Source organism: Diprion similis, chromosome 11 (genome assembly GCF_021155765.1).
Source record: "Diprion similis isolate iyDipSimi1 chromosome 11, iyDipSimi1.1, whole genome shotgun sequence".
NCBI lineage: Eukaryota > Metazoa > Arthropoda > Insecta > Hymenoptera > Diprionidae > Diprion > Diprion similis.
The window spans coordinates 9,309,944-9,336,237 of NC_060115.1; the positions used below are offsets into that span (position 1 = coordinate 9,309,944).

A 26,294-nucleotide genomic window follows, 5' to 3' on the forward strand; every position below is an offset into this window, starting at 1 on the left:
GTATTTTTTTTATACGATATTATTGTATACCAATGAAAATGAATATATATATATATATATATATATATATATATATATATATACGTATATGAATTACATCGGTTTATGTATTTATATGCAAATTGTTTATTATTCAACGTTTGTGTTGTTTTTTTTTTTCCTATTTCCCTCCATTTAATTTCACTTCATTTTATTGCCCGCGTATATGTATATACATACACGATGCATGTATAATTCATTTCGGAAGAGAGAAATTAGCCGGTTAGCTAGACACGCCGGTATAATCACGTATAACTATATTACAATTATAATCCTTCCGCTAGCTCAAAGGAGAATATTATATTCCAATATACTTCTCGAAGCTATCGCTTATGCAGTATACCTGAATCACACGCGAGTTACACACACATACAGATACATACGTACGTAGGTGTACATATAGCGGCATATGAATATGATTATTTGAATATACGTGTAACAAGTATTTAGAATATACTTATATATATATATATATATAAACTCGCAAAGCGCCTTGCAGATACCTGCATTCACCGCGGCGACGAGACGAACCTCGCTTGCACGAGATGCACATAATACTCTACACACGAGAGATTCCTCTTACGTCATCTACACACGCGCAAAGGCCGGTAAGGCACCGTGTGTGTATGTGTTTGCGTGTGTATAATACACTATAGAGAAAAAGAGAATGAGTAAGGAAAATAAGGAGAGAGAATAATTATTATATCGAATGCATAAAATGAATTGAATATTTTTTTCAATTTTTATTTATTTATTCATTCATTCATTTCTACTGTATTTATCGAGATCCCACGTTCTCAAAATTGCGTATAATAGGTAAAATTTTATCAGCTTTTTGAAAAATAATATAGAAAAAGAAAAAAGTTTCATAATTTGGTCAGTGGCAAAAGGGGGGATTTTGATCCCTTCACCCCCCCCCCCCCCCCCCCCCCCCCCCCCCCGCCTCGTTTCTTAGAGATTTCAAGATCATTTTAATAACATTTCACAAGTATGAAGGAGAAGAAAATCAAATTTTATTTTGGAAAGCTGAGGTTTTTTTTTCTTACACGAGAAAATTTATAGTGGCGAAAGAACGCAAACAAAAAAAATCTAATAATTAATAAAATAAGAATTATAAAACTAAATCGAATACTCCGTACGATAATTTCGAAAATAACAGGCTAAAAATATCTGTAAAAATTTGGGATGCTATTTTTTGATAAGGATTTTCAACTCAAAAAATTGCGAGAACATTGACATGTATATACATATGTATATATATATAGGGGATATGCCTCGAGGCGTCTCTTAACCTTCGAATCGCGTTGCGTGCACTGTTGCACCGATATCTACCTGCAGAACCGCCACCATTCGGTATTTGCATTCGTGGAAATTTGACCTCAATTCCTCGAACTACCGACCTCCATCTCTGTCTAATACCCGCCACCCACATGCCACCGTATACCTAACCTATATAGTATAATTATGCACCTCGAGACGTATAGATTATGGGATTTATCGAAATTGCTTTGGATTAATAAATAAATAAATAGAAATCTCTTGAAAAGCAGGTATTTTTTTTATTTAATATAATAATCATTGCTCACTGATTTCTAACAGTAATGGGTTTTTTTTTTTCACACGATTCACAGAAACTTTTGCAAAAAACGTGCGTATTTTAAATAGCCAAATTCACAGCCTTTGTACGTACGAACGCTTTAGGGTTGATACAGAGATCAGTGCTTTGAAGGAGATTTTTATTTATCCATTTTTAAGCAATTTCGGGAACAGCCAACTCAGTATTCGAAACTTTTTTAAGTAAAACCCACCCCGATGTATAGCGTGTTATGAAGTAATAGATATTTTAAACCGGAGATGGGGAGGAAGTCGGTTGGCCAAAATAGTTGTTCGAAACGCTCGCAGAGTTAGACGGACCTCTTAACGGATTCTCTCTCTTTCTCTCTTTCGCCTTCTTCTTCTTGTTCTTCTTCTTCTTTCTCCGCGCTGATCTTGGCACCCCGCGGAACGTCTTTTGTTGCCCAATTTGTAACCTGTCACTTGTACTTGCACGGGCGGCCAAGCCGAATTTATCATCAAGCTGAATACGAATTAGAAATAAGGAAGTAAGGAAACATGATATTGTATATATATATATATGTATAATTTATGAACAAAAGATGCCGTGTCGTATTTTGAAAAGTCATCGACTCTTTCGAAAACGTTCTTACAAAAATTGCGTACTAATGGTTTTTTCACTGACGTTTCGCTGCTGCGGTAACGACGCTATACTAACTTTAGCCTCGACTATACATATAAGTATCTATGCTTTGTCGTCTTTATTCGCAACGGAAGATTTTTATAAAACATTATATTCATTCTATCCACAAAAATATTAACTAAATATTGATTTTCGAATGAAATAAATTTCGATGTTTCAAATTCTTTAATTTTCTCAATTTCCCACTTTGACTTCTTTACTCTAAGCTTTACCACAAAAAAAAAAAAAAAAAAAAAAAAAAAAAAAGAAATTGGCAATTTACCGCTTTCGCAACTTTGCAAATTCGGAATCTCAGCCCCCCCGCCTCATGCCTACTTAATTACTTACATGCCTGCAACGTATCTACGTTTTCGAATCGTAATGCAGGCGTGGCTACGCGTTGGAATATTGCATACGTGCCACCGCATACCTGGAACATATTTATACTTGATCTATATATATATATATATATATATATATATATATAGACGGACGGATTCCTCCAGCTCCAACAACGCGAATGAATCGCTTTGCGACTTTATAGTTTATAACTATAACTATAACTGCCGGATCCCTATGCACACATCGATTATAATATTCTAAGCAAACGAAAACGCGAACGCGAGACCTCGCCTTTGCCTGCAATCCGATCGTTGAAAAATTGCGCAAGAAGAATGTCGGAACGTGATTTTCGGTATATATACGTAGCTATATGTGCGCCATATTTACGTGAAATATTCCGCCTATTTCAAACATTATGGAATAATATTTTGCTCATTCAAGGTTCGATCGAACTCCTAATGTATATAGATAATTTCAACACTTTCATTCCTCATTTCGGTATCCCACTTATTATATTCAACACCTTTTAATATCATTATTATATATTATCGATACGTAATGTCTAATTCCGTGATATTGTTAACGTAATTAATCCAACTATACGATCATAATTTTACGAACACGATTAGTCATAGTATATAATTGTGTATAATAGGTATATGTAAGACGAATTCAGTCGAGTGAAAAAGTCATCGCAGCAAGAACAATTATATACGTATATATAATATATAAAAACGTAGAAACGTGCAAAAAAAAAACAATAAAGAATCAATCAATTAACCGATGTCGAATATCGAAATTCGACAAAAAATTTCATCGCTGAAATTCCGCTGCAGAGATGCAGTTTCGATCGCTAAGCAAGCGAAACAATTCACACCACCATTACTCTCTGGTGTGTCCACGTAACCGTTCAATTCTTACACAACGTGCTTATATATATTCTTCTAATAAACAGATTGCTTATACACATATAAGAGAATTACGTTTAGAGCTTAGACGGATGATGTTTCTATTTGATTTTATTTCTGCAACATTGTGTTGACGGAATTGACGTTCTCTTTACAATATTTGTCCGAAGAGTGGGGAAAAGAAAAAAAAAAAAAAAAAAAAAAATGTATCACTCCTACACGTAGAAAAATTGAATACAAGAAGTAAAATATTAAGAAAGTGGAAAGAAGTAAAGAGGATCAATTACCGCTTTTACACTGTTTGTTTTTGATTTTTGTTATTTTTTTTTTTTCTATTTTGAAACTGATCGAAACTTTTTTCAATTTTCGTTGTTTCTTGTAAGGGTATAAAAAGAAACGGGAAATTTTGTCGTTGAGCAATATTATTGTATGTAGGTATAGCTGGAAATAGGAAAGTCCTGAAAAGTTGGGGAAGCTTACTTGTATACTCAGGGATTTTCTTATAACCGTTGAAAATGGAAAAATACAGTCGTAAAAATATTAGATATACTTAAATTTTATACATGTAATTTGAAAAAGAATTTTATGAGTAAAAATTTTACATATTAATAGTACAAGATATATATAGTGAAACGAGATGAACGTTATATATATAGGTACATATAGTATATTCTCGTGCAATAAGATTCCACTAATTTTTGACAAATTTGGAATTTAGTTTAACGGGATCTAAAAAAGTTAGCCTCAAATTAATGCGAGCCAAAAAAAAGCTGCGGATGGAAAAAAAAACAGAGAGAAGAAAATATATGCATATCGGAACTGAGAGAGATTGGGAGAACAAGGAAGATGAGGAAAAGGAGGAAAGAAGTGGGCTTAGCTGTAGCTTCTCGTGTCTTTATAACATACAAGGATTTTTGTTTATGTTCTTTGATTTTCTTTCACTACGTTCAGGGGTCTGGGGGGCCTGTGTAGATTGGTTGGTTGGTTGGTTGGTTGGTTGGAAACAGTTGATGTCCGCCGATCGCGGCGAGAGGAGATCCAGGCCTGGAATGTCGGGTTTTACGGGGGAAACAAGACGCATTCCATTCATTCCCCCTCTCCTGCTACGCCTCCTCGGGACACCGCGCGGTCTTCGGTATAACAAAACTCCTCCGGGAGAGATGCGATTGCCGAGAAGAAGACGAAGAAGAAGAAGAAGAAGAAGAAGAAGACGAAGACGAAGACGAAGACGAAGACGAAGACGATGAATTCTAATAATAGATTCGGCCGCCAGATGGTGCGTCGTGACGGTTCATCCGTTCGATGCTTCCTTCGTCGAGATGCGCGTACGCACACAAACACACAAACGAAGATGCGTGAGGGGCATACCTCTGCCTTATAGGCATATGCGCGTATTTCTCCTCTCTCTTTCTCTTTTTTTTTTCTCCTTTCTCTCTCTCTCTCTCTCTCTCTCTCTCTCTCTGAAACGCGCAGGCATACGGTACCGAAATGCCGGAGAATAAGCCCACGGGGCCAACCAACTGCCGGCTTCATCGCTCTCTCGCTTACCGTACGTAACGTATGATATTAACGTGTTCGTGTGGGTGCCCAGAATCTAAAAATAACCGGACGTTTAATATATTCTCGAAGAAGGAACGACGACGCCTCTCTTTCCTCTTTCCTCTTTCCTCTTTCCTCTTTCCTCTTTCCTCTTTCCTCTACTCTACTCTTGTCAGTGCTCGACGAGATAAGATTCTTCGATCTCGCCGAATTGCTCCACAAGCGCATACCGTTTCTGTCGATTAACACTAACGCGAATACATTAGGGTGGGTCGAAAAAGAAAATTATGATTTTTTTTCATTTTTTACTTTCTTACTGTGGAAATATCAATTCAGATGATGAAAAACAAATTCTGGTAAAGTTTGAGATCTTAATAGGTATTAATATCAGGAGGTGCCTAGTCGTGATTTTTAATTTCCCGTTTAAATAACGCGGGACATTTTTTTTTGTCTTTATTGTGTGGAATTTTATTGCGTTCTAACGAATTAGCTTTTTGTAGAAGTCAATAAATGTTCTTGTAAAACGTAAAAAATCATATTTTTTTTGTAAAGTTTATCAAGTGTTCTTTGGTAAAACGTCAAAATTTTTACTAAATACTAATAATCGTAAGAAAAATTGATTATTCGTTTCAAAACATGACAACTTTTTAGAAAATATTCATAAACGTAAGGAAAATTGATTTGGAAATTTGAGATGACAGGTTTTCACGTGTATTTAAGTTTAGAGAATCATTGGTATCTCGAAAATTGGCGACGACGCTTCTTTTCAGAGTAAACTTTCCTTTGACTTTTGGTTCTGGAATCGTTTCTTCGTTTTTAAAAATTGATAAAAATTATCAATTATCTGCACTACGAATTTTTACAACTATTTATTGACACAATTTTCGTAACCTTCGTAATATGCGTTCATTTTCAAGGCTTGAGAAAATCAAAGATCAGTAAAGAGAAGTTGACGATGAATTTGTTTTTTTTTTTTTTTTTTCTGCTGCACAAAAAAAAAACTTGCTTCAAAATCTAATAATTGAGTTGGCACGGAATGGCCTCTAGATATATATATATATATATATATATTAGGGTGCTTCATTTGAAACGAAAAATTTTTTTTTTTCGCGGACACATAAAAATTTTGTTCCTTCTATCGAAAAAGAAATTCCCTAAAAATTTGAGCCCTTAATCTTAATTTCAAGTGGTTCCTCTCGATCGATGTATATTACCCATTTAAATAACATGTAATTCATGATTTTTTCAATTTAAATTAACATAGCTCCGTTTGATTTCATGGTATTTCATCGCGATTAGTCAGAATTTGTAGTACAAAAAATATGTTAGTGGGTACTTTCAAAGACTGTCACTAATATACTACAAAAAAAAAACTGTATATACATATACACATATATAATAATATAAACAATAATAACGCCACTCTGTACATATCTGTATAGGTACATATCTCCTGCTTCATATCATAATAACCAAATTGCGAAGAATTTGCAAATTGTAAACGTACACGGGAGGCCTCTCGCAGTTTTTTTTTTGTCTGCGGAATTCGTCCGTATACATAATAAACAATGTATAATACATTTTGTTTAACGCACTGCAGAGTTCTATACATACAGTGTTATGCATAAGTAGGGGTTGGTGGGTGGTCGTAGGTATTATCATATACTGTCGGTGTATGGGGTAGCTGATTTTTTTAAACACAGATGGCTCGCAGATGCCATCGCTGCATCTCGAACGCGCGTTTATTATTCGATCACCTTACACACTGGGAGCTTCCATTAATCACGTGAGACTCACGGCGGGTGAGGAGGGGAGGGTACTTGAAAAGATCACGATCGATCACATTGGCTCATGGGGAGGGGGTGTCTCGAGCAATGTCACGTGATTTATTTTTTTCTGTGTTTTTTTTTTTTTTAATTTTATTTTTATTTTTATTTTTGTTTTTTACATTTCTTCCCAATAAATAATTAATGGATTTGAGTTAAATTTTAGTTTTCCCTTTCAATGAAGTTTATTATTTTCTTCGGTGCAGGAGGAGAAGGGGTTCAACCGATACCTCGAATCATGATCGGTCACGGATCAGTGGGGGGGGGGTTAAAAAAATTACTTGAAATCGGATCTCGTGATTAATGAACGTCTCCACTGACAAGGAATATTACTTGTAACCATCAGAGGCGCGATGATTCATTCCCAAATTCGTGTTGATAATACCGCCACGCAGATGATTTAACGGGGAGAAATATTATGTGTTGCATAATAAACATGGATCTATATATATATATATGAATGTACAGTACAATATTATTTATTATATATGTGTATTGAATGAAAACAAGGTAAATGACAAAATTTTAAAAATTAAATCAAAAAATAAATGAACTTACTAGTCTCTCACTATTTTTTTTTTTTTTTTTTTCTTCAATTCGTTTTTCTGGAAATTCTTACCGTCCCCAATTCAACGCGACTGATTTTCTTTTCTTTTCTTTTCTATTCTTTTTTTTTTTTTCTTCACTCTCGAGCGTGACATTGACACAACCAATTTCTTGTTACTATAATGATTATATTTATGTACCTATAAATTTAACTTACTTTTGTTTACGTCTTTATGTACACGTAATACATAATATATATATGTAATATGTATGAGTGATTCAATCAAAAAACTTGAAAGCGATCCAGGTATACGCATGTTCATATAAAATACTTATACCTATATATGTATATACATATATACACGGCGGGGGGGTTGTCGACTGCGGTATAGATATATTATATATATATATATATATCTAAGGTAAACTTGTACGCAGGTATGATAGCTGGTATATGAGTATAGAGAAAAAGCGAGCGAGAGAGAGAGAGAGGGAGAGGAACAGAGCATATCGTGGCGAATATATGTATAGAGGAAAGAAGTCCCTGACACAAATTGCGTAGCCCCCCCCCCCCCGCCCCCCTTTCCCGCCACAAAGCATTGAGGAATGTATCCCCAAACTTGGAAATTTGATACATTCTCACGGCATTACTACGACCATCAGATGTCACCACGTGTATTATGCAATATTTTATGTTATAAAATGCGCGTTCGCCCTGCATTTGGCAGATACCGAACGTATTTGAGAATTTCGTATGTATTTTGCCATGAGAAAAAGGAAGGAAGAAGAATAATAAATAAAAAGAAAAATGAAAAATAATCGCGGTTATCGTCGTCTCGTATAATTTAGAGAAGTTAAATGAATACAATTCTTCGATTAACGGGGGTAAAAATTTCGAAAATGAAAGGAGAGGATATTAAAATCGTGTATAAATGTAATGTAAAATATGAAACAAGCAATTTGTGCAAATTCGTTATTCAGAACGAAAAACTTTACACTTGAATATTTTTTGACTTTTTTGGTTTGATTTTTTTTATCTCTTGTTACGTTTTTGTTTTCCAAATTCTTCCGCCAATTTTTCGTTTTTATCATACCGATTTCAAATCGCGAAGCTTTCGATGTGCGCCTACGTATCGAACTGTTATTATTATCAATGTAATTGACGGTGAAAAATGCATTCTTCAACAATGATTCGATAAAATATATACACATACGTATAACATAACAACAACTTATGCAACCTGTTACACGCACCGTTGTCAATACCTGCTTGGTACGCATTACTACTTGCCCTTGGCTCTTCGGCAAGAATACGTTATACATTCTACATAGGAGGTATATATATATATGTAATATATATATATATATATATATATATATATATATATATATATATTACATGTGTACAATAATTTATATATAATATTATACTAACTAAATGCTTCAAATGTTTTTGCAATTATGAAAATTCAGAGGGAATTCTACATATGACAAAAGTCGATTCTTCTTTTTCCTATTCTTATTTTACGCGTTTTTAAAATTTTTATTTAAATGAATTATTTTTTTCTCAATTTTCTCTTCATTTATCTCCTCTCTCTTAATTTTGAAAAATTGCTTTGTGCTCTACCTACGCTTACATATTTGTATGTAGCTGTAGCTTTTTGACGAGAATGCGTATCTCTATATACTCGTGTAAGATACAGATGCGGATTGTAGTGTAGTGACGACAAAAATACTGGGTCACTGGTCGGTTAAAGTGAACGTGTTTTCTTTTTCTTTCTTAGTGTCCACGTTGTACGTTCATCGTAATAATTTTTTTATTTATAAATCATACGCTAAATCGTCTTGTCACTTGCAGACGGTTTATAATTCGACGTTTCGTATTGTAGACGCGGGGTTTTTTTTTTTTTTTTTTTTTTTTTCATTTTTTCATTCTTCATTTTTAGCTCTAACGTCCAAGTATAATGACATAACATAACATATATATTAAATGCAATTAGCAACAAGCGAACGATGCTTTTTTGCCTTTTTTTTTTAAGACCGTTTTTATTTTTTCCTCTTCATACGTACAATATCAGTAATAACGATTATCTCAAGCAAATAAAAAAAAATTACATATATATATATATACATACGACCGATTTTGGAAAATTGGAAAGTTTGTTTGATTTCGTTTCATTCTGTTTGGCAAAAAAAATAAATAAATAAATAAACAAATAATAAAGAAATAAGAAACAAAAGTCAGTGTTCCAGTAAAATTAACGTTTCGACAAAAATATTATGCAAAGTTATTGGATAGTAAAAAACACACAGAATGATGTAATAATAATAATAATAACAATAATAATAAATAAAATAAAATTTCTTAATTGATTTGATTAAAAAAATTTTTTAAATATTTATTAAGTTATGTATCATATTTCCTCACGTCTGTATAAGCGTGGGTTTGCAGACGAATTTAATAGTCCCGGAGAATCCCGCGTGTAATAATAAAATTGTCAAACCACGAGAAAATTGAAAAGTAGGTAGGTTTCTCACGCTCGTCGAATTTCATTAATACAATGAATAAAAAAAAAAGAGAAAGAAGAAAAAGAAAGACCCAAGAAAGAAAAAAAAAAAGAAACAGACACGCGTGCGCGAAAATACAGAAAGTAAACGGAAGTTGAAGAGATAAAAACAGTCCAAACGATCATAATAAACAAAATCACAATGATGATGATGACGACGATGATTATAAGTGGAATATAAAAAAAAAACGTACTTAAACACTCGAGATCGGTGAAATTGGAACAAGACTCGACGTTGCGGGCAGTATAACGAAAGTTTTTCGCGAGCTGCGATATTTGCAAATCACATGTCTGACGGATTTTCTCTGCAGATTGTATGCGAAAAAGAAAGAAAGAAAAAAAAAACTTGTACAACGTATCAAGTATTCGTTCAATATATATATATATATATATATATATATATATATATATATATATATATATATATATATATATATATATGCAATTTTTGCCGTCGATCAAAGCAATCTAAAACCAAAAAAGAAAAAGAAGAAGAAGAAGAAAATTTAAAAGTTTATAAAAAGTTGAAAAAAAAAATTTGACAGAAAAGTTAGTAAACTAAAAACTTTCTTCGTATAAAAATCGTGCGAGAATCATTCGATCGTTTGATCGGTTAAATTTCTCGTCAAACTTTATACTGCATTAATTTAATCGAAACATAGGATAAGAATTATCATCCGTACAACCCGGAGCAGATTTCAGATTAAAACGAGGCTGCGTGCAGCACAAATACGCGTATCACTTCCGCAAGGAATGTGCCCAGGTTTCACTCGCATTCTTGTCTTGTCCTTATACCAGTTTATAAAAGCCGTTCGTATTCTACACCGAGATCATAAGAGCCGGTGCAATGCATGCAGGTTACTGTCGTGCCATACGCCGCAGGATTCCTTCCTTCCTTTACTGCCTTTAACTCGCAGTAATTTATATACATTATGAGTAAACGTATATCTATATATATATATATATATATATATGTGTGTGTATGTGTATGTGTGGGTGAGTGGGTGGGTGGATATGTTTCACACACGTGTTACACCGAAGGATAAGAGAAAATATTTATACAAGTACCTATAACGCCGGGTGGGAAAGTTTTTTTGGTTGTTGCTTTTTTTTTTTTTTTCCTTCTCTCTTCCCCCGTTTTTACTCCGACAAAATTCGTCTTTATTACGTAGATATACATGTGCAACTATTTAATTTGTTATTTGTATGCGTATATGGTGCGTTAGTCAGTTTGCAAAGGGAATTTTTCGTGACGACGCGCGACGCGACGCGACGAGACGAGTCGCTTTCTCTCGCGGCAAAGAAGCTGCTCCCTGCATTCCTTATTCGAACTTTGCGATATTGTTACATGTATGTATTATACATATATATACGTGCCGACAATTTCCGTTTCTCTCGCTGCAACTTATTAAATATATATGTATATATATATATGTATTATGTATAATATCGTGTATTATATATGAATACGGGAAATTATGTATCACACTACTGAGATTCCTGGATGAAAAATCTGTTCTCCGATGGTTGATTGCTAGAGCAAAGAAAAAGAAAAAAGATAATATTCGATGAGAGAAACGTGATTCGGAATTATATGCGATAAAAATTTGAACGCTTATTGTTTCTATGCGTTAATCTTATAATTATATTTTCGGTTATCTAGATCTACAATTGATCGCAAATCGATCCTAATAAGGCGCAGTTGTGCAATGAGAATATTTTATACCCTGTACAACACTTATACTTATAAAAGTCTGGATCCTCATCGATACTCAAAACTCGTGCGCATCGCGTGATGCTTCTATATATAGTAATTCGTCATTTTTAACGAGATTTAAAACCGCCTTCATATACAATCGATTCACTGATAAAATTATCGGGCGGGAAGTTTTGCTTTATCGTAACCGATTTCGTACAGTATAGAGTCAGTTTAGAATTATTGACGAATATATATATATATATATATATATATATATATATATATATATATATATATATATATATATTCACGATTCATTGACTGAAGAATGTAGTAACATAGATGGAAAGTCTAGAAAAAAAGAAATTAAACGATGTAAAATATGACAAACGTCGTTGTTTTTGGGGAGATGAAAAAAAAAATTCAAGCTTATCGATACAACTCGTTTTTTGTTTGTTTTTTCTTCTTACATTGACTGGAGGTACGTAATACAATCGGAATTTTGATCGTTATCTATCGATATATACTTATAATAATACGCGATGACGGCAAGGTCGTTTGAATTTTTTCAGTCACATTGTCGGTATTTCCGTTTATTATAGGTATACGATATTATCGCGTCATCTGATTACTTGTTTTTTTTTTTTTTTTTACCTTTATCATTAGCACGCGTTTGATGTGATCGAATTTTCTTACTATATGTAGAATAAATTATCATTATTATTATTGTTGTTGTTGTTGTTGTGCGAAGTGATGCTGCGTTGGAGACTGTATTACCTGATAATTAAAATTGCCATTGAAGTTTTAAGCACGCTTAAGGAAAAAAGAAAGAAGTTGTGTTATTACGCAGAAGTTATTATATATCGTTGTGTTTGAAGAAGGTGTATTTGCGTAAATTGAATATATTTTAATTATTTGCGTATGCTTTGAATATTCATGAATTAATTATACGAAATAGACCAAGAATCCTGAAATAGAGGTGCGTTCGTTTGTTTTTATAATGTATATATATATATATATATATATAATAGAAGGTACATTTATAAACTAAAAAAAAAACAAAAACACGTTTAATACGGGTTTTAAAAATATTTTCATTCGATTGGAGGGAAATCGAGTTGTTATATAATATAAAATTTATATTGATGATATCATTTTTCTCACTCATCGAAATACGATGATTATATTTTGTCATCGATTTCGTGTACATACATAAAGAAATACATGACACGAATGATACGCGTTTAATGATCTTATGTGAAGTTCGGTTTCTACAGAATTTTGGAAAATTCGAATTTTGTATAATCAAAAGAAAATCTACTCCCCGTATATTTTGTACACAAGTTTAAATTTCTTACACGCGTACGGATGTGTGTGTGTGTGTGTGTGTGTGTGTTTGTCTCCCTGCAAACAGAGATCGCGTGTTTTTCGATGACGCAATCACGACGGAATGTAGGGTCAGAAAGTTGGAATCTTTGTGGCGGGGGAGATACGGTTCTTCAATGTAAGCACGCCGGTTAATAGAATTAACGCTCTTTTGCGTCAAATGAATTATTCCACTGTTCGTGTAATCGATATACATATAATATAATGAAACGCGGAGAAGACGATTCAAGTTTTTTTTCTTCCCCTAATTTTATTTTTATTTTAATATGCAAGTACATAATAATTTTTTTTAGTATTATTCTCAATATATTACAGACGCCAATTGAAATTCAGATTCACATCGAGACATGTGCTTGATCGAAAAATATTTGCATATTATACATATATATATGTACTTGTGAAAATATGTCTGTTTAGCCTACGCATATTACGCTGCCCCGTGATTGCGGCTTATGATTAGCTGTACAGAAATTTACAGGCCTTACTTGTCAAGTATAGGAACTACGAATCGCGTACATACCTATATATACATATATATGTATACATATATATCTCTGTCGGAGATGACATTTGATCATTTCTTGGAACCGAACGTCATATTATATTATACATACATATTATACGCGAAAGATTATTATGTACATTTTTTAACTACCGACTAGCCAGTCAGCCGCCGTTTCATTTCTCTCGTCTCGATCTTTGTTGGTTGTTTTTTTTTTGTTTCTTTTTTTTTTTTTGTTTTTCGTTTGCCAACATTCGTTTTTACTCTCTCAAATACTTAGACACTCATATTATACACATCACTTTTATATATCTTCACAGATTGATTGTATTTATGTATAAATCATTTATATATATATATCTATAAATATGTATATATAGATATCATGCACGGCGACAAAGCAGCGTGGAAAAAATAATCATCTCTGTAATTATATGTATACTTGTATTCGTATGTACAAGACTTACGCAATAAAAATTCTGTGACGTCAATATACAATCTTCGTATAACAAGTTCACGGTTAATTCAGAATTTAATCTAACCGACGGGTTGTTAGAGAAATATTACTGTTTATATGATAATACAAATCGAGTTACGAGGAACTTTGAATTTTTTCAAGCGTATCTTTGGCAACGAATAAAGTTTTGCTTCGTTCCTTCGAAATTATTGATAACAATAAGTAGAAAAATAATAATAGAAGAAAAATAATTTCGAATTGTAGCACAAAAATTATCGGGTTACAGTTTAGTGAAAGATATGAATGCATGACTTGTTCGTTCTTGTGCAATTTAAAATTTTAACGTTTCTTTCGAAAGTTCAAATTGTAAAAAATTTTCCGTCATTAGACTGGTAAATTGTGATTTTTTTTTTCTCTTTTCCCCTTTTCTTTCATCACACAATGTCGATAAAATCAATATGAATCTATCAACTCTAATATATCGGTTAATTTATTTGAACACATTTTCCTGTTGTTCGAATTTTTATTTGATTCTTTATTTATTTATTTATTTTCTTTCGTATCGTATCTATTAGCTGATTATATAGCGTATATACAATAGTTCAAAGTAATTTATTCCGCTCTCTCCAAGTCGTCTTGCACTTGAATCGTGGAACCGGGTATATAATCAACGAGCTGGCATCACACCTTGTAATTAGTCTAATGCATGCGCCATATTACATGGACGAGGTATAAGGTAAATTGTATGCAAACAATTCTCAGACCATTATATCACGGATACCGGCGTAATTGTCTTTTACTGCACGTGTAACATGCCTCCCGGTATATAAGAATTGCTGGCTGCTGCTGCTGCTGCTGCTGCTGACTCGACGTAAAATAATTCAAATCTTCCTGGATACACGTGCATCAGCAGCAGCGCAAGTTCACAGATTAATACATAATATATGTATAAAAAATATGCATCATGAAAATCAAAATTATCGTAGAAACGAGATAATTGATTATAATATAATTAGAATTGATATTAATGTTTGTAAAAATACATCGGGATCGAAAAATATCGAAAAAAAGATGTTCTCTTGTTGAATTTGAACGATTATCATTATTTTTGGTCTTTACGTTTTATACAATAATATTCATTATAAGAGATAGTAATATTAATAATTAATAAATACGTTTGAAAAGAAAGCGAAAGTTATTAATTTAATGTTTAATATTTTGCTCAGAATTATATTCATACGCGGATGCGAATGATTAGGTAAATATTTATATAATAATAATAATAATATGTAAATGAATATCGGTTGTTACAAATAATTGCACAGCATTCGAAAATAATAAAACGAAAGTTAACCCTAAGCTTAACCCTAACCCTATAACCCTATAACTGTAACCTGAGCCAACGAAACGAGACGAAAACTAGGAATTAATAGAAGGCGAAGTAAAGGGATTGCAGCTGAAGAAGGGTTCCCGCGAGATGTAAATATTTGACCCTATATACATGCCCGTCATGTATATATGTATATATGTGTGTGTATAATATACGGAATTATACTTACTTACGAGGCAGGTGCTGCCTGCAGGTTTTTCTTACTGCTTGCCTACTTTTTTTCTATCTTAATTGTTTGTTTGTTTTTTTGTTTTTTTTTTCGTTTTCTCCTCCTTTTCCCTTTTCTCGACTCTCAATTTCATCTCGGTTATTTAAATCTATCCACGTTATGTTCGGATGTGTATAGGTATTTATACGATATATATGTATAACATTTTTATCATATATATACATATACATATATACCTATATACGATAGAATACATATGAGGAAGAAAAAAAATTATGTCCAAAAGTGAACGGCTGAGGAGATACGAATTCGAATTTTTCCTGTACCTACTATTTTTCCTTGTGTTAAATTCTTGTGTAATGTTTTTTTTTTTTCTTTTTCTTTTTTTGTTTTCATTTTTTTTTATTTATTCACAATATTTATAATAATCTTTCAAATTTGTTGAACATTTTTCATGTACGTAAGATCGTTTAACCTTCGAGCGTTTCTTCGTAACGCTATTGCGGCGCCGCGGAATGTCAAGGCGAAAACACCGCCGTCAAATATATATATGTATGTATATGTATGTATGTATGTATGCATGTATGTATGTATTTAAAGTAAATAATTAATCGAAGTTCACTTAGAGCCCAGCCAGCAAACCTTAAACAACGAATATCCGCAGCTCGCACGTGATAACATGCAGATTGCGATACGCCGATCGTTTAACACGCGAGTTGTGATCAAAGTCGAGCTCTTCTATCTTGTGACGCTTTTTATTCAGCTCCTAAGTATCCTCAAAGTAGATCAAATATTCATATAATTTGATTTGTATGATAGTTGGCGGTACGATAATCGCTGTATTGTAAAATGCATGTGTTCATAAATTTTATAACCCGAATAAATAAATGAATTTTATACAAGCAGAAAAACAGATTGGATATAAATTTGAGAAATATAAATTTCTTGTATTGTTCGTTGTTTTTTTTTTGTTTTTTTTTTTTTTTTTACTCACTTTTCAATTACTCGTTTCACATTTTTAACTTCTAAACCAAAAAACTTGCTCGATTTTCGATTTTTAACAAGAAATTTATTAGAAAAAAAATATCTCGTGCATCGTACACATCCATATTGCACAGTTATTACGACATTCAGTATCTTTGTTATATACCATTTTTTAATCGGGATGTTAAAAACTGCGATTCGATGTGCCCTTGGCCTTACTATACGATTCGCGATTTCCAATTCGATTATATTATAGGTATATTCTTACGTCTGTATATAATTTATATTTATTTACACACGCACACACGCACACACGTGTACGTACGAATATATGTATATATATATATGCGTATACCCTAGGTACAGACCTTCGGTCTTTATTTGTAACTCTTGAGACTCTATACGTTATACGCAAGTGATCATAGGTCGAAAACGACGACTAACAAAAAGACGGAGACGCGTATTGAGCTTGGTATGCCAAGGCCGTCGTCTTCGGTACCATTATAATCGGTATACGTACACGTAAATACGTTATAATATACGTATATATATATATATATATATATATATACTATTAACGCAGTAATACACTTTGCAGGTGTATAACTTGCGCGTATATATATATATATATATATATATACACACACTCATGATATGCACATTGTACACATTTAACGATAGTAGGAGGAGGGATCTCAACGAGACACCGAGGCGTGCGTCATTTATATTGCAGGGCGGGAATTTTCATGTTTCGTTAATTTTTCGTCACGCGGTTATGTTCCTATAGATTTATTTTCGATTCTTTCCTTTCCTCCCTATCTCTCTTTCTCTCTCACTTATTGTTAGTATTTGTCTTCTTCTTTCAAAGCTTATTATCGGTTCGTTATTGTTGTTGTTGTTCTTTTTTTTTTTTTTTTTTTTTCTTTTTTGTTTCAATTCTTTTCTAGATTTTTGTTGAATTAAAAAACTGTGACTAAACGTGCTGTAACACGTAGCAATACGCAGAGACTTGCAATATGAGCATAAACATTGTCTGTATTGTATTAGTTTAGGTTGATGAATGAATTTTTTTATTTTTTTTTTATTTAGGTTTTAATTTATTTATATGAGAAATGAATTATATTTTATACATGTATAATCATATCAGTTTCATGGATAATACAAGAGATTCGTGTTTGTATCAATTGAAATCAGTAGATCTGTATGTATAATGTTCGTGAAGGAAAAAGTGTTGTTTGAAGTGGAAATAGAAGTTCAAAAGAAGAACGAAATTACAAAAGAAAAGGAAAGAAAAAAAAAAAAAAATACTCGCAGTGTTCATACGTCTATCTAATTTTGTAAAATTCTGAAAGAATGAAAAACTGACAGAAAATGTCGATTACAGAAAGAAAAAAAAAAGAGAGAGAGAGAGTGAGAAATTCCCTCCCCTTAAATTGATACACCTTCGTTCATAATATGTACGGAAAATCAAGTCGTATTATAAGGTATTGAAAATATTCTTCGAAGAATGTGTTCAAGAATGTATTTATTTCGAGAGTCGATGTATCAGATTACTTCTTATAATACCTACGTATATAGATATACTTTTAAATACATACTGGGGAAATAAGCCGTGGTTCGAAATATATTCTGCGAAATTATCTCTGCACACTGATATATATATATACATATATATATGTACTTGTTATTACAACCTTACCGCAGTGAAACTTTTATTTAAACATTTTTCTGAGATTGGTGTGAAAATCATTTTTAACCCAAAAAGTTTTTACACACACACACGTACGCGTGACTCGCCAATTCTGTTTTTTAAATTTAAAACTATCGAGAAAAAAAGTGAAAAATAAATAACAAAAGTTTGTGTAAAATCGCAGAGATTTTCGAATTTGTTTTTTTTTTTTCCTTTTTCCTTTTGTTTGTTTGCTTTTGTTTTTGTCGTTATCTTTATCTGATGAAATTTTCTCACGTTATTACAGGTTTACTAAGCCCCAAACCTTCGCGGACTGCATTGGCAATGAACTTCCACTTGGATGGGAAGAAGCTTACGATAAGCACGTTGGAGCTTATTACATCAATCACGTTAACCGTAAGTACATATATATACTTCTTACTTTTACACGCTTTTACACTCTTTCCAAATACGTGTTACGTTTTTTTCCTTTTCCTTTTTTTTTTTTTATTATTTATAATATACCGAAACGGCTTGTTTTATCCCCTCCCCCCTTTTTTTTTTATAACTTTCAATTCAATTATCACTATGAGGAAATAATATTGTTCTATTTTCATGGAAGTTTTTGAAAAGATTTTTACAAAAAATTTTTACAAAAAATGCAACAATTTACAGTAATTTCGAGACGCAGGAGGAAGTGAATCAACACTTGAGAACGTATGTGCATGCTTTTCGCGGTAATTTATCGAGTGTGTTTTACGCCTTATTTTCATCTCCGCACTCCGTAGCTCGCTACTATATCTATGTATGTACACGCATATACACATGCATGTAATATCTCTCTACACGGAATTAACCCACCGAGAGTGATTTGCTGTCCAGCATGATATAGTATATACATATATATATATATATATATATATATATATATATATATATATATATATATATATATGTATATTGCGGTATAGATTATTCAATTTCCAAGATACATCTCCGCTAACACTATTTCTGTTCAAGTGATGCAATTTTTCAAATTGATAAATCGAGAACTCTGCTGCTGAATTAATAATTTTTCTTTTTTTTTCCTCTGGCAGACACGACATTCTTATATATCTCTTTATATTATAAAGATATATCGATCAATGAATGCCGCCCTTTTTCTTCTTTCTCCTGCCCACCTTTTTTTTTTTTTGTCATCGCAAATTCTGGAGCAAAAATTCATGTTTAAATACATTTGAAAAATGATCATGTTTTTGCAGTGAAAAAATTTTTAACAGAATGTTGCTCTTATTTTTGCCGTTTGTTGGTTTGTTATTATTATTATTATTGTTATTATTATTACAGTTGCACGAAACGATCGTCGTGGAAAATATTGGGCATTCTTAGTCTGAAGAATAAATATTTGTTCTGTTTTATAAAGAAGTAAAAGGCTTAAAAGTTCGGTAAATTGGTGTTATAAATGCAACGTTACGAGCTGGCTTTACAAACGTTTGAATATTCGTTAACGGATGAAGGGTTGAATTATTGCAATCGAGCTGAAAATGAAAAGTTTAGTTTTCATTAGATATCGATGTCTCAAGGTGTTCAGAGAATGACTAAATTTTGAGTTTTCTCGTTAATGCAGTTTTTGAGTTACTTATTTGAAAATGAAAATAAAAGAAATGAATAAATTTAATTTCCTAAGGTTTTACCAGCTCGAAACACGTTTCTTCTTCCTTGGAAAGGTCAGTCGAATGAACCACTTGTTTTTTACCATTTCCAGAAACCACTCAACTCGAAGACCCAAGATTGGAATGGCGTGCCATTCAAGAGGCGATGCTCAGGGAGTATCTTCAGACGGCCCAGGATGTACTGGAGGTGAGTTTTCTCCTTTATTTTATTTGTCTTTTCAATTGGATTATGCGACCCTCGAGGTTAAGCGCGTCTACTCTTCAGACGACGCTAAAGCCACGTGCAGATACTCGAGATCTTGACAAAACGCGGACGCTACTCGAGGACCCGATATATGTACATATATGCTCGATACGAAAGATGTCCTTTGCATTGTGTTGGACACATTTTTCGAGGACGTTGAGCAGGACAATTTCGTCGAAATTATTACGAGAATGAAATTTAACAGATGGAAAAAGGAATTCTGGTTTTACTGATTTTTGTTACTCAAGTTAAGCTCAAGTCGACTTCAACGATAATTGTCTTATTAATTTTACTATACAAGATATATTACTCTTGCGTTGAGTAATATTGTGAGAATTATTATCGCTCCTGGGATTCATTAATTTCAATCGAATTGTTTTTCAGTAGTCAATTCAACACCACCATTTATTGATTAGTAATCAAAATTATATCAGTCCAACGTTGCGTGGAATTCAATATACTTAACGTTGCAAAGATTTTGCACAGAAAGGAAAATAAAAGTGTTTCAACTAGTCCGTGGAAATTAGTCGTGTGAATAAAATGTTGTTTAATCAACTAATTAAAATTCTAACACGTACGACCATATCTAGCGAGAAAAAATTGATAAAAATTGTCGACTTTTGGCCAAACTTAAACCCTAACTTAAAAGTCACGAACTTTTCGGTATCTCCAATTCGTGTGTCGCTATATATAGTTATAGTTATAGGTTTATAATCATAAATTTATAACGTACGGCAGCTAGGATAGATGGAATATGTTACGTGTGTTGCTTTATTATCATGCCTCTGCACGTGTGAATGCGTGACGTGTAGGAATTCCTTCCTTCCTTCTTTCCTTTCTTCCTTATTCCTTCCTTCTTTCCTTCCTACCGATTGGACCTTTTTACCTGCGCCTTTCGCCTCCTCGACGACGTCGGCGTCGGCCACGAGGCGCTGCCGAGTCAGCCGAGGCAAGTATGTATGTACATATGTATGTATGTACGTACGAGAGAAGGAGGAAGGCGGCAGGAAGCCGTCCCGTGGGAAATCATGTCACTTCCGGTCATTCCAAACACCCTTCGTCGACGAATCAACCGGCCAACGAGCTCTGGTTGTTGTCAGTCGCTTCGGCTTCGATATTATTATTGTTATTGTTATTGTTATATCATCGTTTATAGATGAATGGATTTTATTTTAGTTCTTCGACGTAACGCCTCTTTCTATTTCTTTTTTCTTTTTCTTTTTTCTTTTTTCTTAACCACCAGTTTTCTTTTTGTATGAAATGAATTTTATCTTACTTTTTCCTTTCACTTTGCAACAGTTTAATAATTTGCGCTAAATGAACGAAAAATTTTACAGAACAATACGTGTGATCATTTTTTATTTCGTTATTCTTTTCATTTGTAGATTGTCACAAATTTTTGTCGTTATTCAGTTTTTAATAGATCCAGACTGAAGGTTGTGAACATTCACTTTAACAATAATACAAAACTGACTTATGACCACGATAATTATTTTGACAAACTTTTCTTTCGCAGTCTTCGCCGTACATAGTTTCATAAAAAGTTGATAAATTTGCTGTTCAAGTTGAGATTCAAAGTCTTGACATTTTTCAAGTTTGAACCTATCGAAATCGCCCCCTTATTAATGCCAGTTTATGTTGCATAATTTAGTAGGTATATTCTGCAAGGAAATTCTTCCGTTTGTTTATATTATTTGTTGCGTTGCTTTATGAAAGATTTTATGCATTTGATTATGCTTAGATTCTGCGACTTGGCATTTACACGTTGATCGTTATTAGATAGAAGAACATATATATATATATATATTTTATAACAAGCAAAGTAGTTTTTTTTTTTTTAACTTGTTGTACCGCATATCACGAAATTGTAAATAAACTTTGGATCGGTTTTTTTTATATCGCAAATGGAGTACCGAGTATATAAAGTTTAATTAAACGAACCGAACTGACTAAACGATAAGTTGATTAATAGAAACTGTTTTAAGTAGAATATTTTCTTATCAACTTAATCGCGAGCTTAATGAGTTAAAAATTTTGAAATTTGTGCGATTTTTCATCACAACTAAAACGTAAAGGCTTCTCTTTTTCGCAAGTAACCTAATGATATCATCTTGAAGAAAATAAACTAAAAAATGAATCGGGAAAAATTTGAGCAAGCAAAGGGATCGACTTTTTTTTTACCTTATCATACCGATTAATTATTAATTCCGCACGTTGTACGTTATACAAATATATATATATGTTTGAGTATATAATAAATCGCAACCCATAATGAATACTTATGTATACCGTATCCATATCTACATACATAAATAAGACGTAAACTATAAATACGCTTATGGTATCTGTGAGGAACTTGCATTCCGATGCAAATGGCCTCCTCCTCCCCCTCCTTCTCCTCCTCTTCCTCCTCTTCCTCGTCCTCGTCCCTTCCCTTCCCTTCTCTTCTCTTCCCGCCTTTTTCTCGTTTTCTCAGCCTCGAACCCGGCACTCTTACAATTAGCTCGAGGCTCTGATCGTGAGGAGAGGCGGATAGAAGGTAGAAGGGAGAAATAATACCAGAGGGAAAGAGGAGAGGAGAGGAGAGGAGAGGAGAGGAGAGGAGAGGAGAGGAGAGGAGAGGAGAGGAGAGGAGAGGAGAGGCAAGCATTCGTGCGTGCATGCGTGCGCGGTCCTTGGAGTAAAAAATTCTAATTCTTCTATCATTTTCCACCGATCGAAACTTGACTCGGTAGCAAATGATTTGAATGAATAATTTTTTAGGATTGAAAAACAAGAAACATGGAAGTATAAATCGATTTTTACACACCAAGTTATAGTTTTAAAAATTTTTATTAGAATCTCTTTTTGTACGATTTATATAAGGATACACGAAAGTGTTTATTTATTTATTTATTTAATTTTTTTCACATCATCTTACTAATCGATCAAAAATTGAATCTGGGACAGAATGAATTTGGTGAATGATGCGATGCTCGGATTTTTAATTGTCGAATTACGTATGTTGTACTTATTATACGACATACATAATTTCTTCAAATCAATATTTTATTTATAATTACAGATATAGGGATCATTTTTATTTATCCTATATGTAATATCAGTATTTTCCTGCGACTGCAGATGTACCTAATCGGAATTTTTTCTCGTTCATCTGCGTCGGTATTTAAATTCAAATCAACCGTAAACTGAACTACTTGTCCCACAAACTTGTGGCAATAATTCTACAACATGTTAATAATAATAATACATACATACATGCGTGAATTTCTGTGAAAATAAAAAATCAATTAACACCTCTTGTACAAAGCTGATGAATGGAGGAAAATCAGGAATTATATTATCCTAGCCCTGTTTCTGAGTTGTTGTTGTTGTTGTTGTTGTTTTTTTTTTTTCATTCAACTTTTTTCTTTTCTTTATTTCCGTAGTTCAAAATGTTGAAATCAACGACGAGATGAAAATAAGTAAATATAATTTAATTCAAATGGAACGTAAAATCAGGATTTAAAGTATTCTTTGGCCCTGCTTGTAAAAAATGAATTAACATACATAAGCGAATAAGGTGAAAGAAAAAAAAAAAATCATCTTTCTCCTAAAACGATTTTTACGAATCTCAACGATTAGTGACTCTCTACGAAATACGTAAGCCTGTACGGCTTATGGTTAGGAAAATTTTCAGACGATTTAAGCCGGCGTCTGTCTCTTCGTGTCTAGGTATAATGTATGCGTATATATATGTATATATATATATATATATATATATATATATATATATATATAATACGCAGGTATATAAGTTGGCCATTTGGCCTGTACATACATACCAGCAGGTATGTACATACGGCATGGCATCGCATCGCATACGCCGGGCCAAGAATTCTTCGGATTTTGTACGGAAAGAATTTTTGGCTCGGTGGGTAACATTTTACGAATTCCACAAATATTTGGTGAGAACCCTCGCGAGGCGAGGCGAGGCGAGGCGACGATGCTGTTGAAACGTACTTTTTCTCGCGCCATTTTCTAATAATGAGCATTTATTATACGTGAAATAATAATCGAGGCATTACTTAAGAAGATTTATCCGTTTTATCATCTATATCAATTTATGTTTATAACGAAAATAATTTTACAATAACGACAACAATTTTCACTAATTGGTTTTTCTTTTTTTTTTTTTTTTTTTTTCTTTAATTTTTTCTTTCATTTTATACAACGTGTTTCGACAACCTGGTGAATGAAAATTTATTCGATCACCTATAAATATAAATATCCCAACCGTATTGACTAATTGAACAATTATTACGTTAAATTGCAAAATACTTTGTTGAAAAACATGAAGAGACAAGATAAGAAAGAAAGAAAAAAAAAAAAAAAAAACAAAGATTTTTGTACTTATAACTTGCGGTGAATTTAGAAAAAGAAATCCTGCAAGGGTATAATAAGAGGGAATGTAAGAGAACGAGGAGGAGGAGGAGGAGGAGGAGGAGGAGGAGGTGGTGAGATATTTCTATTTTTGGCAAAACGCGAAGAGGTTATAGGTACGACTATTTTCGTCTGCAAACTTCTGTGCTGCAGTTATTCGGCGTGTTTGACCATCGCCGGTGTGTAATGAGTATAGGGATATTTGTTTGCCAAGTCGTGTGAAATTTCGCTTGTAATTCATCCTCGTAACATTCTTGCGCACATATTCCGTACACACGTTTGTAGATTTTTTCATTTTTATTTTTTCGTATTTTCTGTTTTTCTTTTTTTTTTATCTTGTTTTTTTTCCGTCTCTCCAAGTCATTTTATACACATAACATACCTATTTTCGTTTGGGATTTATTAACGTTATTGCTGCGCGAACGGAGAAAATACAAGTACGAAGAGAGAGAGAGAGAGAGAGAGAGAAAAGAAGAAGAAAAAAAAACACTTGTTTGTAACATCGACAATTAATTTAATGCTTCGCGATAACTGATGAAAAAAAATCAAAAATAAGAAACATTGGAACAGAAAAATACGCAAGTATTCAAATCTTGTGAATAATTTTCAACGCGTGTTTTTCTCATTCAATATATACGCTGGTTGTGTAGGGTTTATTTCTTTTTTTATTTTTACCATGTTGGCTACGAAATTCTTTACAATTATCAGAATTTCGACGACGACGACGACGACGACGACGACGACGATGATGAAAATTCTGAAATCAGACGAATCGTCGAACTAACCGATATCATTGATCTAAAATTTCCTTAAACTCGGACGGAAGTGAAAAAAAACAGAAAACAAAAAAAAATCGATCGTCAAATATGAAACGAAATTTGAAACCGAAAAATATTGTTACAAGTCATGAAAAATGATTGCAAAAAAAAAAAAAAAAACAACCACACGCACACACACACACACACACACACACAACTCCACTGCTTATTATAATAAGCTGAAGACATTTTTTTTTGCGACATTGACTAGCATCTGCATCAAGTTAATATCTCGTTAATTATATGATTTTATAATCTCTTCGGGTCAGGTCAGGTTTTTTTTTTCTCTTTCTTTCTACGTCCGCATTGATTCGTCTTCGATATTTATATTTATATGTATAAAGATATGATCTGCAGTTGGGTCACAAAAATAAGGGTGACAAAAATTGTTGAAGAAAAAAAAAAAGATATAAAGCGAACAAAAATGTTTTATTTACAAGCACGTGTGTGTGTGTGTGCGTGTATGCACATCGTGCTCGAAACTTCGAAATGACTCGAATTCCTTCTTCCATCTCTTTTGGTAGGATGGTTGCATGTGATATATAACTACATATATATATATATAAATATATATATAGCGTGCGTGCGTGTGTGTGTGTGTGTAGGTGATTGATAACGCGAGGCTCCGAGCGTAAGCGAGCTGTGACGCTTGTATCGTGGTCAAGGGTCTATTTTTAGCTCTTGAAATTAAGTATCGAAGTGGCTGGCCCACCTGGCACGCATACGCGTCTCCATCTACGCAGGTACGAGCTCCACTCACACACACGCGAGAGCGCAGCCCTACAAACGCGGAATGGGGCATATCTCGGATCGAGGAACCCTTCTTCCTCCCGCAGGAACGGATTAAAAACGCTGCCTGCACCTCCGGCTTTATATTA

The 26,294-nt window shown here is 33.1% G+C and overlaps 1 protein-coding gene across 3 annotated transcripts in view; it reads left to right on the plus strand.

The window, feature by feature from the left end:
• The window catches only part of LOC124412511 (protein kibra), a 63,092-nt gene that overhangs the window by 3,263 nt on the left and 33,535 nt on the right, over nt 1-26,294 (plus strand). For all 3 annotated transcript variants that reach the window (XM_046892438.1, XM_046892437.1, XM_046892436.1), the window contains 2 exons: nt 18,567-18,676; nt 20,025-20,119. In XM_046892438.1, the coding sequence (XP_046748394.1) occupies nt 18,567-18,676; nt 20,025-20,119 (205 nt within the window). The remainder of the gene's footprint in view (nt 1-18,566; nt 18,677-20,024; nt 20,120-26,294) is intronic.